General features: G+C 48.3%; 1 protein-coding gene across 1 annotated transcript in view; it reads right to left on the reverse strand.

The window, feature by feature from the left end:
• cfap58 (cilia and flagella associated protein 58) overlaps positions 1 to 17,461 on the reverse strand; it is a 282,899-nt gene that overhangs the window by 164,531 nt on the left and 100,907 nt on the right. Inside the window, exon 10 of the mRNA XM_072479551.1 lies at positions 13,488 to 13,649. Within this exon, the coding sequence (XP_072335652.1) occupies positions 13,488 to 13,649 (162 nt within the window). The remainder of the gene's footprint in view (positions 1 to 13,487; positions 13,650 to 17,461) is intronic.

Below are 17,461 nucleotides of genomic sequence, written 5' to 3' on the forward strand. Positions count from 1 at the left end.
GGCCACACATCTCTGTGTAATAAAGCCTCGACTACATTCTACTCTCGTCTCGTCGTAATTGATAGTGCATCATATATTGATTAAACCAGGAGAGAGAAATGATAAACGGGTGAATGAAACATCAATGCTGAGGGTCAGGTTAGGGTTTATGGCCCACATAAGAGTTGTATTTACAAATGCACAGAGTTTAAGGAATAAATTCAGTGAGCCACAGGCACAAATTTAAATGAGAGATTACAAAATAGTCGCCATTACTGGGACATGGCTGCGGGATTGTCTGGACTGGGAACTTAATATATCCCAGGTTATTAGATTTACAGGAAGGATAGGAAAAATGGCAGAGGATACTCGGGAGTAGCCATACTGATTAGAAACAGAATCAATTCGTTGGTGAGAGAGGATATAATGAGGGGAAAGCATCGTTATGGGTGGAACTGAGGAACAGTAAAGGATCTAAAGCTATGATGTGGAGCTGCCGGCGTTGGAGTGGGGTGAGCACAGTAAGAAGTCTTACAACACCAGGTTAAAATCCAACGGGTTTGTTTCGAATCACGAGCTTTTGGAGCACTGCTCCTTCCTCAGGTGAGCATTCATTCACCTGAGGAAGGAGCAGTGCTCCGAAAGTAGTGATTCAAAACAAACCTGTTGGACTTTAACCTGGTGTTGTAAGACTTCTTACTGGATCGAAAGCGGTAATAGGTATTGTGTACAGACCCCCCTGGTTGCAGCTTGGAAGTGCGAGATTGTATAAATGCAGAAATCATGCAAGTGTTTCACACAAAGGGAAAGGTGTATTAGTGAAGGATTTTAACTTTAACATAGATTTGGAGAGGCAGTCAAGCATCTGTCAGAAAAAGGGCTACTATGTTCCTCTGTTCAATGCCTTGCTAGACTTCTTCTTAGCTGGCACCTTGGGATTGAGGATGACTTGCTTCCATTCCGGTTTGATGGGTTCTGAGCTGGCTGATAATTCCAAATTGCAATCTGCAGACTCTACCACATGTGGGGCAAGTGGTGTTTGAAGGGTTGGGCTGGTGGGCTGTTTGGAGGTTGGTGTGCTCTCTCCAACCCCTCAACTTCGCCTCTGCACATTCCCGATGAAATTTGTTGATGCATTCGATGCCTTCGAAAATGACCCTTCTTTGCTTTGGTTAGTCGCAAATCAGGGTCTCCATGAGTCAATGAACTTGTTTGCCCTCTGCAGGAATGTTTTGCACTCCTACCGTTCTCCAAAGAGTCTCTTGCTGTGACCAAATTCTAAGTAGAGCAGTTGCTTTGGAAGTTTGGTGTCTTTTGAGTGATTACTGCCTCAATGCTGGGTAAGTTGGCTTTGGAGAGGACACTGCTGTTAGGTCACAATTCAACCTTCTCAACCTTGCTCCTTGCCTGAGGTGAGGTGATCCTCAGTTTAAATCACCACCAGTCAGCTCTCCCCCTCAAAGGGGAAAGCAACCTATGGTCATCCAGGACCATGGAAACTTTACTTTTACTTTACTTTACAGATTGTTTATGTTGCCAGTGGGTTTTTGGAAGATCTTGCCACCCCTGGTGGCACTTCTCTAGTTTGTCCCCTAGAGCTTACTCCACCATTTGAAAAGACCATGGCTAATCTGCTTGTGTTTCAAATCCTACATTCGCATCTACCCCCAACAATCTTTGATTCTCTCGTCAAACAAGAATCTATCGACCTCTGACTTCAAAATATTCAATAATTCTGCCTCCACCACGTTCAGAGGCAGAGTTCCAAAGCCACACAACCCTCTGACAGGAAACATTTCTTCACATCTGTCCTAAAAGGGCAATCCCTAATTTTGAGACAGTGTCCTCTCTTCTTCTTAAGCAGTCCCTTGGTGCTGAGGGTGACTTGCTCCCACACTAAAAATGGAGCTGAGAAGCCCAATGTATGACCTGCAGTCTCTGTCACAAGTGGGGCAGACGCTGGTTGGAGGAGCAGGTGTGTTGGGTGCCTGGGTGGCAACGCGCTCCTTTCGCTGAAGACGTTTGGCTTCAGCTGGCTCTCGCTGATAAAACGTATTCAGCTCCTTCCTGGGTGCTTTTCCTCCACTTCGGGCGGTCTTAGGCCAGGGATTCTCAAGTGTCGGTGAGGAGGTTACACCTTTTCAAGGAGGCTTTGTGAGTGTCCTTGAAGCATTTCCTCTGCCCCCCTGCGGCTCACTTGCTGTGTCAAAGATCTGAGTAGAGTGTTTGTTTTGGGAGTCTGGGCAATTGGCCTGCCCAGCGGAACTGATCCATGTGTAGTCCCTGCTTTGATGCTGGGGATGTTGGCCTGAGTGAGTACACTGGTATTGGTGTGCCAATCTTGCAGAGGAAGCACTAGTGGTATTTGCCAGGGTTTTGTGGTACTGACGGTGCATAGTCCATGTCTCTCAGCCATTTAGGAGTGCTCTATAGACGATGAGCATGACACTCGATCTGAGATCCTGGTCTTCAAACACTCTCTTCCCCAGGCAATGGAAGGCTAAGTTGGCACATTGAAGGCAGCATTGAACCTTGTCATCGATGTCTGCCCTCGTTGAGAGTAGGCTCCCAAGTTATGGAAAGTTGTCCACGTTCTCCAAGGCCTCATTGCGAATTTTGATAACTGGCGGGGCAGTGCTGTATGGCAGGGCAGTTTGGTAGAGGGTCCTTGTCTTACAGATGTTTAGGGTAAGGCCTATGCTCTCGTATGCCTCAGTGAAGGTGTTGATGACGGCTTGGAGCTTGGCCTCAAGAGTGTACGCAGATGCAAGCATCATCTGCATACAGTAGTTCAATGATAGAGGATAGGGTGATCTTGGATCTGGCCTGTAGGCGGCGGAGATTTGACAGATACGCGTTTGTTCTGTAGTTTAAGTCCCCTCCAACAAGGAGTTTACGGAGGGTGAGATGGAGCATTGCAGCAAGAAAGACCATGAAGAGCATTGGTGTAATGGCACAGCTTTGCTTGACCCCAGTCCAAACGTGAATTGGGTCTATGGTAGATCGGTTGGTCAGGATCATGGCTTGCATGTCATCATGGAGCAGGTAGAGGATGGTGACAAACCTTTGGGGGTCACCAAAATGGAGGAGGATGCTCCAGTATTACTTGTGGTTGACCATATTGACAGCCTTTGCGAGATCGAAGAAGACCATGTGTAAGGGTTGGTGCTATTCCTTGAATTTCCCTTGAGTTGTCGTGCGACGAAGATTATGCATTGGGACTTTGGGAGGAGCTCTTCAGCCACAGGGAGAAGGAGGACTTTAGCAATGAACTTCTGTGCAGCCGACATCAGGGAAATTCCTCTGTAGTTACTGCAGTTGGACTTGTCACCTTTCTTGAAGATGGCCACAATTACGGCGTCCCTCCTCCTTCCAGATAAGGGAATTGAGGTCAGGTATTCACGCCATGTTTTAGTGTTGCGGCGGGGATTCCATCTGCTCCTGATGCCTTGTTGTTCTTTAGATATCGGATGACTTTTTCTACCTTGTATTGGGTTGGGGTTGTGCTGAGGGTGGGTAACATAAAATTATAGAATCATGGAATCCTGACAGTGCAGAAGGAAAGCATTTGGCCCATCGGGTCTGTACCGACCCTTGGAAAGAGCACCCTTCCTGAGCCCACGTCCCCACCCTATCCCCGTAACCCAGTAACCCCATGTAACCTTTTTGATGCAAAGGGGCAATTTAGCATGGCCAACCCACCTAACCTGTACATCTTTAGAGTGTGGGAGGAAACCTGAGCACCCGGAGGAAACCTACACAGACACGGGGAGAACGTGCAAACTCCACACAGACCGTCACCCAAGGCCGGAATTGAACCCGGGTCCCTGGTGCAGTGAGGCAGCAGTACTAACCACTGTGCCACCGTGCCGTGCTGCATGCTGTTGGATGGAGTCGAGGACACTCGTGTTAAAGACAGAGTCTCTGTTAAGGATGTCTTCAAAGTGATAGTCCTTTGGTGACCCCCAAAGGTTTGTCACCATCCTCTACCTGCTCCATGATGACATGCAAGCCATGATCCTGACCAACCGATCTACCATAGACCCAATTCACGTTTGGACTGGGGTCAAGCAAAGCTGTGCCATTACACCAATGCTCTTCATGGTCTTTCTTGCTGCAATGCTCCATCTCACCCTCCGTAAACTCCATGTTGGAGGGGACTTAAACTACAGAACAAGTGATAGTGGGCACTGACTGCCTCCCTGTTCTTGGTGAACATCTCTCCGTTCTTGGCCAGCAGTGGGGTGGGGTTTTGGGTGCTTCGGCCATAGGTAGCCTTGACTGCACCAATGAAACCTCACGCGTCATGGTTGTCATAGAATTTACAGTGCAGAAGGAGGCCATTCGGCCCATCGAGTCTGCACCGGCTCTTGGAAAGAGCACCCCACCCAAGGTCAACACCTCCACCCTATCCCCATAACCCAGAAACCCCACCCAACACTAAGGGCAATTTTGGACACTAAGGGCAATTTATCATGGCCAATCCACCTAACCTGCACATCTTTGGACTGTGGGAGGAAACCGGAGCACCCGGAGGAAACCCATGCACACACGGGGAGAACGTGCAGACTCCGCACAGACAGTGACCTAAGCCGGATTCGAACCTGGGACCCTGGAGCTGTGAAGCAATTGTGCTATCCACAATGCTACCGTGCTGCCCGTTCTTGGCTAACTGCTAGATCTCCTGCGCTTTCTCCACCCGGCATCTGTTCTTTGGGTCACAGGTTTTTGCTGGATCATCCTTCAGCCATCTGTGGAGCTGCTTTCTTACTCTAGAGTCGGATTGCTATTTCAGGCACAGAAAAGCCTCACGTTTGCGGCTCATCAGTTCGCAGATCTCCTGGTCATTCTCATCGAACCAGTCTTTGTGTTTCCTGACTGAGTGACCAGTGTCTCTTCGTGGGTACTGACTATGGAGGATTTGAGGGCAGACCAGGCACTGTGAACACCCTGCATCTCTAGGTCACTGAGTGTCATCAAGTTGGGGCGCTGGCTGAATAGTGCTCTCTTATCAAGGTCTTTGAGTGCTTCAGCATTGATTTTCCTGCAGTGTGGGGTGGGATTTACCGACCAACCCGCCGTGCGTTTTTCGGCAGCGGGGGCAGCCCGCCAGCGGTATTTAACAACCCCGCCGTTGTCCATGGGATTTCCCGGCGACGAGGGGTGCAGTCAAACCTGTGCGCCAGCATCAGACCGGAATATCCCACCGGTGTGAACAGCTGATCGTACCCATGGTTTCTGTTGCCGTCACCATTTTGGGGCTGCATTGATGTTGATCGCAGAGTGGATTAAACAGTGGTCCGTCCAACTGTCATCGGTTCTGATCATGGTGTGGGTGATCTGCATCGCCTTGTGGTCCCTTGCTTGGATGATGATGTAGTCGAGCAGGTGTCACTGCTGGAGCGAGGCTGTTGCCATGAGGCCTTTTTTTTTAAAATTCATTTACGGATGTGGACGTTGCTGGCTAGGCCAGCATTTATTGCCCCTCCCTCGTTCTTGTCTCTCTGACAGGGCAAGGTATTGGTTATGACAAGGCCGTGTTCTGGCAATTCAGTCAGGAGCAAGGTACTGTTGGTGTTGGCTTTCCCTTCCCCACCTCGGCCAATCACACCTCTCCAGAGGTCGGTGTCCTTTCCAGCTTTGGCGTTGATGTCGCCAAGGAGGGTCAACTTGTCACGCATTGGGACTTGAGCCAATGATTATTCCAGACTGCAGTAAAGATTTGTCTTTGGGTATGTCTGTAGTTTCCAGTATTGGGGCTTACGCTCTGAGGACTGTACCATGCTGGTTCTGGGCTAGGGTGAGCCGAAGGGTCTTGAGACAATCGTTTATCCCGCAAGAGGAGTCTCTGAGGTGGCCAACTAGTTTGCTATTAATGGCAAAGTCAACCACGTGGAGACAGAGATCCTTTTCTGTCTCTAGCATACAAGACTACGGGCTGAGGGTTGGAAAATTAGATGCAGTTCGGTGCTTGATGGGCGGCACTGACACTGTGGGCCGAGAGACCTCTTTTTGTGCTGTAAAACTCTCTACCGTCCCAGGAGAAGGTGTACCCAACTTGTTCCTTGAGCTGGCCTTCCCCTGCCCGCTGGGTCTTGCTTAGGGTGGCGATGTCGAAATGCCTAAGCTCCTGGGCAACAATAGCAGTCCACCATTCCAGTCTGTCACAGTTGGTGTTGTCCATGGTCCTGACGTTCCAGGTCCAGACCTTCATATTAAGAGGTGGAAGACGCTTGTGCGTGAATTCTTTCACCATGGGGTGGCCAGTGCACACCAGTTACCACACGGGATTGACAGAACAAAGCCTTGGCCCAGCGGGCTCTCATTGCTGAAGACTCACTCTTTATATTCCACTCTCCTCACTGAAGTCTCACTCTTTATATTCCACTCTCCTCACTGAAGTCTCCCTCTTTACAGCCATGCTTTCCTCACTGAAGCTTTGCTCTTTTTTTTATTATTCATTTCCGGGATGTGGACGCCGCTGGTTAGGCCAGCATTTATTGCCCATCCCTAGTTGCCCTTCAGAAGGGGGTGGTGAGCTGTCTTCTTGAACTGCTGCAGTCCTTGAGGTGTAGGTGCACACACTGTGCTGTTAGGGAGGGAGTTGCAGGATGTTGCCCCAGTTACAATGAAGGAGCAGCAATATATCTCTAAATCAGGGTGGTGAATGACTTGGAAGGGAACCTCCAGGTGGTGCGGTACCCAGGTATCTGCTGCTCTTGTTCTTCTCGATGGTAATGGTCGTGGGTTTGGAAGGTGCTATCTAAGGAACCTTGGTGAGTTGCTGCTCTCCTCACTGTAGCCTCGCTCTTTATACCCCATTCTCCTCGCCGAAATCTCGCTCTTTATACCGCACACTCCACGCCGAAGTCCCGCTCTTTATACCCCACGCTATTCGCCAAAATCCCGCTCTTTATACCCAAATCTCTTCACTGAAGTCTCGCTCTTTATACCCAAATCTCCTCACTGAAGCCTCGCTCTTTACAGCCCCACTCCCTTTGCCGAAGTCTTGTCTTTTACAGCCTCACTCTCCTCGCTAAAGAGTCCCCTTGTTCTGGACTCACCCACAAGAAGAAACATCCTTTCCACGTCTGACGAATGTGATATAAAATAGTTACTTTAGAGATACTAGTTAATGTAATGTAGAAATAAGCCACTTTGATTCTGGCAGTTAGGGACAAAGGGGTTTGAGACCGCATGGAAAAAGCAGGAAGAGGTGTGTCTATGAGAGTGATGCTGCATTGATAGGGGCCAGAGAAAGGGATTGGAAGGGAGCCAATCAGAATAGATCGAACAGGTCAGGAGGGACATAGGCTGACCTATGTCCGTCGAGTATGTGAAACTTGATACCATTTGAATTGATTTGCAGAGATCCCTTTGTTTCTTTGTTCATTCACTTTCTGGGATATAGGAAACTGGATGTCTCTTATATTTCTATGAAATGAATCAAGCTTGCAAGCTAAATAAATAACTTCTTTTTACGTGCGAATCCATCACAACTTTTATTGAGGCCAGACTGACAGAGAAAGAAATTTGGGGATCAACACGTCCACCTTGTCAAGATCATTTAGGATCTTATATATTTCAATCAAGTCACCCCTTATTTTTCTAGATTCCAGTGGCAACAAGCCCAGTCTGTCTAACCTTTCCTTATAATATATCCTGACTCCACCCTGAGGGATAGAGATAAGGTAGATAGGAAGCAAACTTTGCCCTTAATTGAGGGGGTCAATTAATTTAAGGTAAGGGGCAGGAGATTGAGAGGGGATTTGAGGAAAAGCTTTTTCACCCAGAGGGTGGTGGGAATCTGAAACTCGCTGCCTGAAAGGGTGACAGAGGCAGAAACTTTCACATCATTTAAGAAGCATTTAGATGAGTACTTAAAACACCATCGCGTACAAGGCTATGGACCAAATGCTGGATAATGGAATTAGCATAGATAGGTGTTTGATGGCCTGCACAAACACGATGGGCCGAAGGACGTCTTTCTGGGCTGTAAAACTCTATCACTATGACAGCAGCTGGGTCATTTAGTATTACAGAAGCTTGGAGAAGGAAGGCTTCCCGTGATTGTTTGCTTTCCATCGCAGCCCAGTCAGTAATGACCAGGCCTCTCACAGGTCCAGTCAGCCTTGCCAGTTGGAGTCTTTGCCAATCCGCCAGGCCAAACCCACTCAGAATGCCATTAACCACCTGGTGTAGGTCGGCACTCTGCGTTCTCAAGCATTACCATAGCTGCTGCTACTGCTTAAAACTATCTGGTTACAATTACAAAGCAAAGGCTGAAAACAATCCAATATGTTCCAAGCAACAAAAACTAGTGCTCAGGATTCAGATCAAAACTGGCAAACTCAATCTTCACAGTCACTTCGCATTTATTAAATCTCAAATCTTTGACCAGCTCACGGTTTCAATTCAAAGCTCATCAGGCACTCAATCCTACCTATTTAAACATCCAGGGCCATTTCACTATCCACGGAGTACCTCTAATTCACGCTCTTCCCAAGGAGCTCAACGTTTAAATGTGGTATCACAGCATGATCCATGTAGTTTATTTATACATTTAAGCTGAGTTGTTTTAAGTTGTATCATATTTGAGGTGCTAGCAATCTGGAAATATATCTTAAAATGTACTTTATTCCAAACATGTGTAAAAAAAACAGCAACTTATAAAATACACACTCCACAAAATCACAGTCCACAGTTTGTACAACTTGTCCCCTTTTTACGCCCTCCCCATCCCCCTCCACCCTCCCTGCCACGAAGTGCACTTCCTCAAACATCCCACCGCATCTCAAAACCCTCCACTGACCCGCTCAACTCAGACTTAATCTTCTCCAACTGGCAAAATTCGTACAGGTCCCGCAGCTAGGTGTATCGGACCTCCAATTTAGCAACATCCTTCACCGAGCAACCAGAGAGGTGATGGCCACAATATCGGCCCCCTCAAACAACTCCAGCACTTCCGATACTAGAAAAATTTCCACCAATGGGTCCAGCCTGACCTCCATCCCCACAATCCTAGATAGCGTCCCAAACACCGCTTCCCAATATCTTTCCAGCTTCTCATAACCCCAAAACATGTGCGCATGATTCGCCGGTCCTCATCCACACTTCTCACACTCGTCCGCCACCCCCTGAAAGAACCCACTCATCCTCGGCCGAGTCATATGTACCCAATGCGCCATCCTAAACTGGATCAAGCTCACCTCGCGCAGGAGGAGGTTGAGTTCACCCTCCGCATCGCCTCGCACCACAGTCCCCAACCTATTTCACCCCCCAACACCTCCTCCCATTTGTTCTTGCTCCTCACCACCTGCTCCCCCAACCACCCAAATATGTCTCCAGTCCTACCCTCCTCCAACTCATCCGGGAGCAGCTGTTGTTCCAATAAAGTGTATTACGGCAACTTGGGAAACGCCCTCCACCCTTTTCGCACCAAGTCCCTCACCTTCATATTTCTAAATTCACTCACCCTCGGTTACTCAAACATCTCCTGCAACCCACCGAGACCTATAAGCTTCCCGTCCGAGTACAAGTCCCTCACCCTTTCCAGTCCCGACTCCCTCCACTTCCCAGACATCCCAACCATCTCCCCTGGCTTAAACCTGTGATTCTCACACAGTGCATCAACACCGACATCCCCTCCAACTTAAAATGTCTCCTCAGCAAATTCCACACCCTGACCGTCGACTGTACCACTGGGCTCCCTGTACACTTCCCCGAAGCTAATGGCAGAAGAGCTATCACTATGGCCCTCAGACTGGATCCCTGACAGGACTCCTCCTCCATCCTGAACCACTCTGCCCCCCTCCACTATCGCCTCATCTCCACATTCACTGCTCAATAATAGTGCAGCAAGTTTGGTTAAGCCAACCGCCCTTTCTGCCTCTGCCTCTGCAACAGAACCCTCTTTACCCTCTGTGCCTTCCTTGCCCATATGAACTCCGAAATCACTGTCTCCAAGTTCCAGAAGAATGCCTCAGGGAAAAAGAACGAGAGGGTCGGAAAGCAGACAGGAACCTTGGCAGCACATTCATTTTTACCACCGGCAACCTCCTTGCCAGTATCAGGTATCCCGGGCTGGATTCTCCGGTCGCCGACCCAAAATCGCGTTCGGCGATTGGCCGGTGAATCAAAGTTCCCGACCGAATCGGGGCGGCGCCGCTTTCACGATGCTCCGCCCCCTCCAAAACGTCATACTCGGAGAGTACCCACGCATAGTATCGACTGCCTCAGGACATTGCCTGAGGCCCGCCCCCCGATGCTCCGCCCCCGACCGGCCGAGTTCCCGACAGCGTCGGTCGTGTGTGGTCTCATCCATCGGGAAATCGGCGTGGCGGCTGCCGACTTAATCCAGCACCGCCACAGTTGGGGGAGGACCAATCCGCGGGCAGGGGGAGAGCTTTATCAGTGGCTGGGGGAACTGTGGAGGGGTTGTCCAGGGCACACAATCTGGCCAAAGGGGGGGCACTATTTCGCGGCCGGGTCCCCGAGCGGCCTCCACCGTGTAGCACGGCACAGCTGCTACAGGCCGCTGCCGTGCGCATGCGCGGCAATGGACCTGGCTATTCTCCGAGCCATATCGGCCGCTAAAACCGGGTGCTCTACACTGACGGCATGCTGGCCCCCAGCCAAACGGAGGATCGGTGACCGTTTTATGCCATTTTGTCTGGTGTAAAACGCCACCATTCCCACGCCGGCTGGGGACATAGTCTCAGAATCGAAGAATCCAGTCCCCCATCTTTTACAATCCCCTCTAATCTTCTCCATCAATGCCGTCAAATTCCACCTGTGCATCGTAGCCCATTCCCTTGTCATTTGAATTCCCAAACACCTAAACTTTTCCCTAGCTTGCTTGAATGGCAACACCTCCAATTTGGCCTCCTGTACCACCGCGTTCACCGGAAACACCTCACTCTTTCCGACATTTAACTTATACCCAGAGAAGGCCCCAAACCTCTCCTATATTCCCATGATCCTTCCCATATTCTGCAGTGAGTCCGACACAAACCACATTAGGTCGTCCGCATACAACAACACTGCTCCACCTCACAATCCCCTGTCACTCCACAGACCTCCTGAGGGCCATTGCCAAGGGCTCTATCGCCAGTGCGAACAACGGTGACAGCGGACACCCCTGTCTCTTTCCCCTATGCAGTCCAAAACTCTGTGAGCTCATCTTGTTTGTCTTGCACTTGCCACCTGGGTTGCATACAACAGACACACCCATGCCATGAACTTCGGCCAAACCCAAACCTACCCAAAATTTCAAATAAGTACCTCCACTCCACCCGATCAAAGGCCTTCTCTCCACAGAAACAATAACCTCAGGCACTCACCCCCCTTGCGGCATCATAATCACATTTAAAAGCCTCCTGATGTTACAAGAGAGCTGCCAGCCCTTTACAAAAACCCGTTTGATCCTCCTCGGCCACCCCTTTCACGCATCCCTCCATCCTCCCCGCCAACAATTTAGCCAGCACTTTCACGTCCGTATTCAACAACGAAATGGGCCTATCTGACCCACGCTTCAACGGATCCTTCCCCTTCTTCAGAACTACCATGATTTGACGCCTGTATCAATGACTCTGGCAACTTGCCCTTCCCCAGCGCCTCACTAAACATCCCCAACAAATGATGTGGAAATATATCTGTTATAATAGTTATTAGATTAGTTGTCCCGTGTGGATCTGAGCCATGCTGACTGGTAAGATTCCTCATTTGATCCCTCGACTAAACTAGATGTTTCCAGCAACATCTAGTTTAGTCGAGGACGGCTAGTCCATGATGTGGAGGGACGCCAACAGTGTGGGTTCAATTCCCATACCATCTGAGGTTATCCATGAAGCCCCTCCTTCTCAACCTTGCCATTCGCCTGAGATGTGGTAACATTAGGGTTAAATCGCCATCACTCAGCCCTGTCCCTCAAAAGGGTCTGTGGCGACTTTCATTACTTTTTCATTTCATTTTGCACTGCAAATGGGTGGCTGGCATGCCTGAGAGGAGTGAGCGATGAGTTCTGAATCATCAAATTGTAGGTATGAATGTAAGCTACTGTCTGCTATTCCACTTCAAAGAAAATAAAATGGGTAAAAACAGGACCTTGCCACAGTTACTGAAGTTTAGAAAGTTGATCGGGTGAAAGGGGTCAGTAAGTAAGTTACTCATGTGCACCTCAAGCTTCTTACTTGGGGAACACAGAGTGAGTCATTAATCTAACATTGAAAGCAGCACAAGAAAATTGAATTGTTTGATAATACTCAGTCAGAACTCTGAACGTTCTCCAATTAAGAGGCTCTATTGCCTCTGTAAAATTAATCACGGCCATTCTTTGCATAACAATTATACTTTGTCAATAAACTATAATCGTGTTTTTCGCTAACTGACATTTAATAGCCCCGAATATTTGTAGCCGAGGAGAAAGTTGGAGCTGACAACACTTCACTGTCACTGGGATAGTTCTTCGACCCCTAACCAAACAGCCCGTGAGGTGGGGAAGAGAGGGACAAGGTTAAACTGTCAAAAAGTGATGCAGAAATGATTAAAGCAATGACAGTTTAGAGGTGGTTTTGCAATTCTGTTCCCCCCACAGGGAAGCTATATCTGCAGGGAACAGGGTCAGAAATTAGTAACCCCAGTTCTGATTATACATGACCTGTGACTGTGGCTCTCCCTAGGTATGCAAAATCTCACCAAAGTGTTGAGCATATCTCTTCTGCCATATGGTGTAACTGGGCATCAGAGACACCAAATTGAAGGGTTTTTCTTTAACACAATGGTTATACTTCAAATTTGGTAACATTTGTGCAAGTGCCAGATAATGTCCAAATCCAACAAGAATGGCCTAATCATCACTCTGTAATCAGTGCCAAGTCGACCATTATCATCAGGGCCAGTGGTATCAACATCCTATCACCCACAACATAGTTGCCTGCTGACTAGCTCCCTTGCTGCTGGCCAATACAGACCCTGTTCACCTCCAGAGCACTGTGGCTCCACTTCAAGAGGATGCACTTGAGGAACTTGTTAAGCGTTCTTCAAGCAGCACTCCCTGAGCACCCATCAACAGGATATTGGACTTGGGACGACAAAGCCAGCCCAGATAGGAGCCATGTTGTGCTGTGCAGTGCCATCTGGGACTTGAATTGTGCTTGTCCATGGTGTACTTTGATAATAAAACTTTTTGTTGAACTCTCTTACCAGACTCCTCTGTGACCACTAAAAGGCACATCATCACCTCCAAGTTCTCTCCTAGGTCACAAGCATATTGCCATTCCTTCATCGTTGCCGGATCGGAATCTTGGAATTCTCTACCGAACACCATTATGGGAGCCATCACTACAAAGATCACAATATGCTTCGAGGAGAAGGACAAACGCTCACTTTCACATGACAACTTGGGTGGGCAATGCATGGATCCTGCCAGGGTCACCCACATCCCGAGAATAACTTTCATTGAACAAAAATATATTAAAACGTTGGATTTTGAGAAGTGGTGTCTATACCTGAGCTTCAATCAAGTTCTTGCTGTAAAGGTTTCTATCACACCGCACTGCCTCATAGAGGTTCTGCTGCTGTTTCAGCTTACTGTCAGCCTCTGAGATTTTCTTCTTGAAGTCAAAATTCTGCATCTCGTACACCTTAATTTCTTCCATATACTGAAGAACCTGCAGAAGTAATATCACTTGATACTTAGAAACATCATTTGATTACAGTGGGAAATATAGAAAAATCAGTCCAGTCGTTTGTTGCAGGTTTAAGTTTTTAAAGCAGTTTTGTTAACATGAAGTGGCTAATACGACATATTTGCACATTTCTTTCTAACTTTTAAGTTCACCAAACTTTTCTACCACTTTTTACACTTATCCCAGCCATTGAGAACTCTCGGGAGATCATGTTATTTGTAGGTTAGCATTCCATTGCTTTCGCAACAATGTGACGTGTCTCTTTGAAAAGATGGCTTTTAACTGGCCAGGTTGATATTTTCTCCTCCTGTACCAATCATAACTGCTCCTGAATGAGCTGAAAACCTCCTGCCAAATAGAGCTGAAATGAGGGAAGTCTTGCACCGCGGACATTTAGAACTGAGACGAACCAAACATTTCACTTACGACGGTCCAGGCTTACTTTCAGCTCCAAGAGACGATAGACCATGTGGCATCCAGAGCTTAACACACATCTCCTTATGTTAATTAATGATTCTCAAAGCATTTCAATGTCTTTTTTAATGTATCGGTGAGGCTTAACTCAATAATTTCTAGAAATGAAAAGTAATCAGATATGAATGTGGTTGCTCTTTACCACTTGCTTAGCTGGTCTGTTGGTAGACATAGTCCAGTCAATTGATAGCCACTAAAAAAAAAATCCAAAGCCAAATCACACTAAGAAGGAAGTCATGCATTGGGCAGAATCTAATAATCTCATCGAAGGCAGGTTTGTGAGGTTTGAGGACAATTAATCAGACAAGAAGCTGGTAGGTGGGGACACCACTGCCCTCCGCCTCCAGCTGATTAAATTCATGGTGGGAAGGCCCTTGGGCGGCTTTCCTGACCCATTACCAAGTGAGGCCGTCATGTGTTCGCAGAGAGGTGGGTAGGTGGCTCACCCTGCAAGGAGCACGACAAGCAAACTCTTCCACTGTTGCTCACTGGCTTACCGGGGTTGGTGACTCAATCACAGGTTCTCAGTGCCTGACTGAGGGACCCGGAATTGGAAAGGGCATTGAGAGCCAACACCTTGACGCCGACTCCTTCAAGACCGTCCCACCAGCCTGAGACCCACACTCCGATCATCACTCACCTGCAGCCTGGGATCTGGTGAAGATACTAGGCCTCAGGTGGGTTCATATCAGTAGCAACCACTGCATCCCCAATGACATCGCATTCAATAGAGTTGTTGGCCTCTGATTGCCTGGCAGCTCTCAGCAGGCAAACCTTCTACCCCTGAGTCCTTGATCACAGAGAATGCCTGCCAAGTGCCTGAATGCCATGTGATGTGATGGGTCCCCCTTAAAAGAGGCAACACAGGAATCTCGTCAACTCTCCATTTGGCAGATAAGGCCCCATAGCCTCCAATAAATACCACCCAGTGAGTGTATTTTCCACATAATTTGTAAATATGTACCTATATATGCACTATAATTTTTTTTCTTCTATCACATAGAATCACAAAATCCTTACAGTGCAGAAGGAGGCCATTTGGCGCACAGAGTCTGCACCAACCCTATCTTGACCCAAAACCCCACCCCATCCCAGTAAACCCCCTATGCTTTTGGACACTAATGGTCAACCCACCTAACTTGCACATCTTTCGACTGTGGGAGGAAACCTGAGCACCCGGAGGAAACCGGCGCAGACACGGGGAGAACGTGCGAGCTCCACACAGAGGGTCACCCAAGGCTGGAATTGAACCCGGGTCCGTGGCACTGTGGGGCAGCAATGGTACTGTGCCACCGTGCCGTATGTTTTCTTCCATATTTAATTCATGCAAATACTCAAGTATGGCTGGCCCTGCAGCTAAATGTTAAATGGTGCGCATAAACAATGTGATGTGTCAAACCTTCTGAATGTCTAACCTGCCCTATAGGAGAGCACCACGCCTCTCCATTGTGTTGCACTTTACCCCCCAGCAAGCAACCAAATTAGAAAAAGTTACCAACCGAGAAATTACACCGTTAGACCCATATCTAACTTTCCTCTGTGATCACATTAAGCTGCTCCATTGCACAAAAATTATCAATATTGAGTCACTTGATTTACAGGAACACTACACAATTTCAATCTGATTTTGGATAAGCTAACCATTTTTGATTATTTTCTTTCATCCTTTTAGATTACTTTAATATTCCTTGTTGTTATTCTGTGCTTGTATTGTATTCATTTGAGATGCATAAATTATAATGGATTCACAATTTTAATAAATTAAGAGCAGTTTTCACAGAGAGAATCATTGGGGGGGATTTCCTGCCCCCATTCGGCAAATCCCATTCTGGCCGGGAACACTCGTGAGGGGGCCGTAACGTGTGTTGCGATGGGGAGATCTCGGAATGAGAACTTGCCCGCCCTGCACTAGCGACGTAACCAGGTTCATTCCCAGCAAGGCCGTGAACCTGATGACCACTAATTTAAATACAATTTAGTATTCAAAGTCTGCTTTACGCCGAATTGTCCAGGAATCGTCCAAACACGGAGAACAGATGTTCTAACCGTGCCGGGCATGTTGTGTTATGCTGCTTCGGATAACACAGGCTGCTACTTGATGCAGTCTTAACTAAAGGATGCTCCAGACTCTGAAATGAGTTCAACGTGTTTATTGAACTATTAACACAGTTCTCAAATGAGTTTGACTCACTGCTAATCTAACTGTAGTAACTCAGTCTAACTGTATCAGCTTGCTCTAAACCATGTGCTGGGGTGTGATGCTGCTGATCAACCCTAACTCTCTAGATGTCTGTCTGTGGAAAGAGGCAGGGTGTGAGTGCCTCATCCCTATTATAGTGTTTATGTCATGCCCCCTTGTGGTGATGCCACCGCTGAGTGTCCTGACTGCCAATTGGTTGTGTCCTATTCTGAGTGTTCATTGGTTGCATCTTTGCATATCATGACAGTGAGCTCGGAGGCCAGTATAGTTCCTAGGTGGTCAGGGGCATGGCAGGGCAGTGGCAGGCACCTTGACATTGCCAGTTGGCATTGCTAGGTTGGCACTGCCAGGGGTAGGGACTGAAAGGGTGGAGAAGGGGCTGGAAGGATGGGGCCTGAAGGGGACAGGATCTATAGGCGACCCCATAGCGGGATTTTGCTTCTCGTGGGGAAGGATGGGAGGGCACCAATTCCCCAAAGACTGGAGATTTATGGGGGGAGGGGTCAATGCCCCGGAGACCCGATATTGGCGATTTCGGGGGGGGGGGGCGTACTGCTGGAGATGATGGGGAGGGGGGTCTTTAACCACAATTTGAGATCGGGGCACCCTTCAAAAAGGGCACCCCGATCTCCCTGGAGCTGGGCTTGCAGGCGTCTTTCAGCCTCTCCCCTCACAATGGCAGTGCAAAACATGATCACCCTTCGAAAAATGGCAAAGTGTGGGACAGAAAACCAGCCAGTTTCTCTGGAGAAACACGCCCGCTTTCAGTCTGACCTGACACTTTACAGAATGTGAGCTTCTCTGGCTTGGCCAGCATTTGTTGCACATCCTAAATTGCCCTTGAGAAGGTGGTGGTGAACTACCTCTTGAACCTCTGTAGTCCACGTGATGTAGGTACACCCACTGGGCTATTAGGGAGGGAGTTTCAGGGTTTTAACCCAGCAACATTGAAGGAACGGCGATATATTTCCAAGAGAGGATGTTGGGTGACTTGGAGGGGACTTCCAAGTGGTGGTGTCCCCATGTATCTGCTGCCTTTGGCCTTCCAGATGGCAGTGGCACAGGAAGGTGCTGCCTAATGAGCCTTGTTGGATTCCTGCAATGCATCTTGTAGATGGTA

The sequence above is a fragment of the Scyliorhinus torazame genome, chromosome 16, assembly GCF_047496885.1.
Source record: "Scyliorhinus torazame isolate Kashiwa2021f chromosome 16, sScyTor2.1, whole genome shotgun sequence".
Taxonomy (NCBI): domain Eukaryota; kingdom Metazoa; phylum Chordata; class Chondrichthyes; order Carcharhiniformes; family Scyliorhinidae; genus Scyliorhinus; species Scyliorhinus torazame.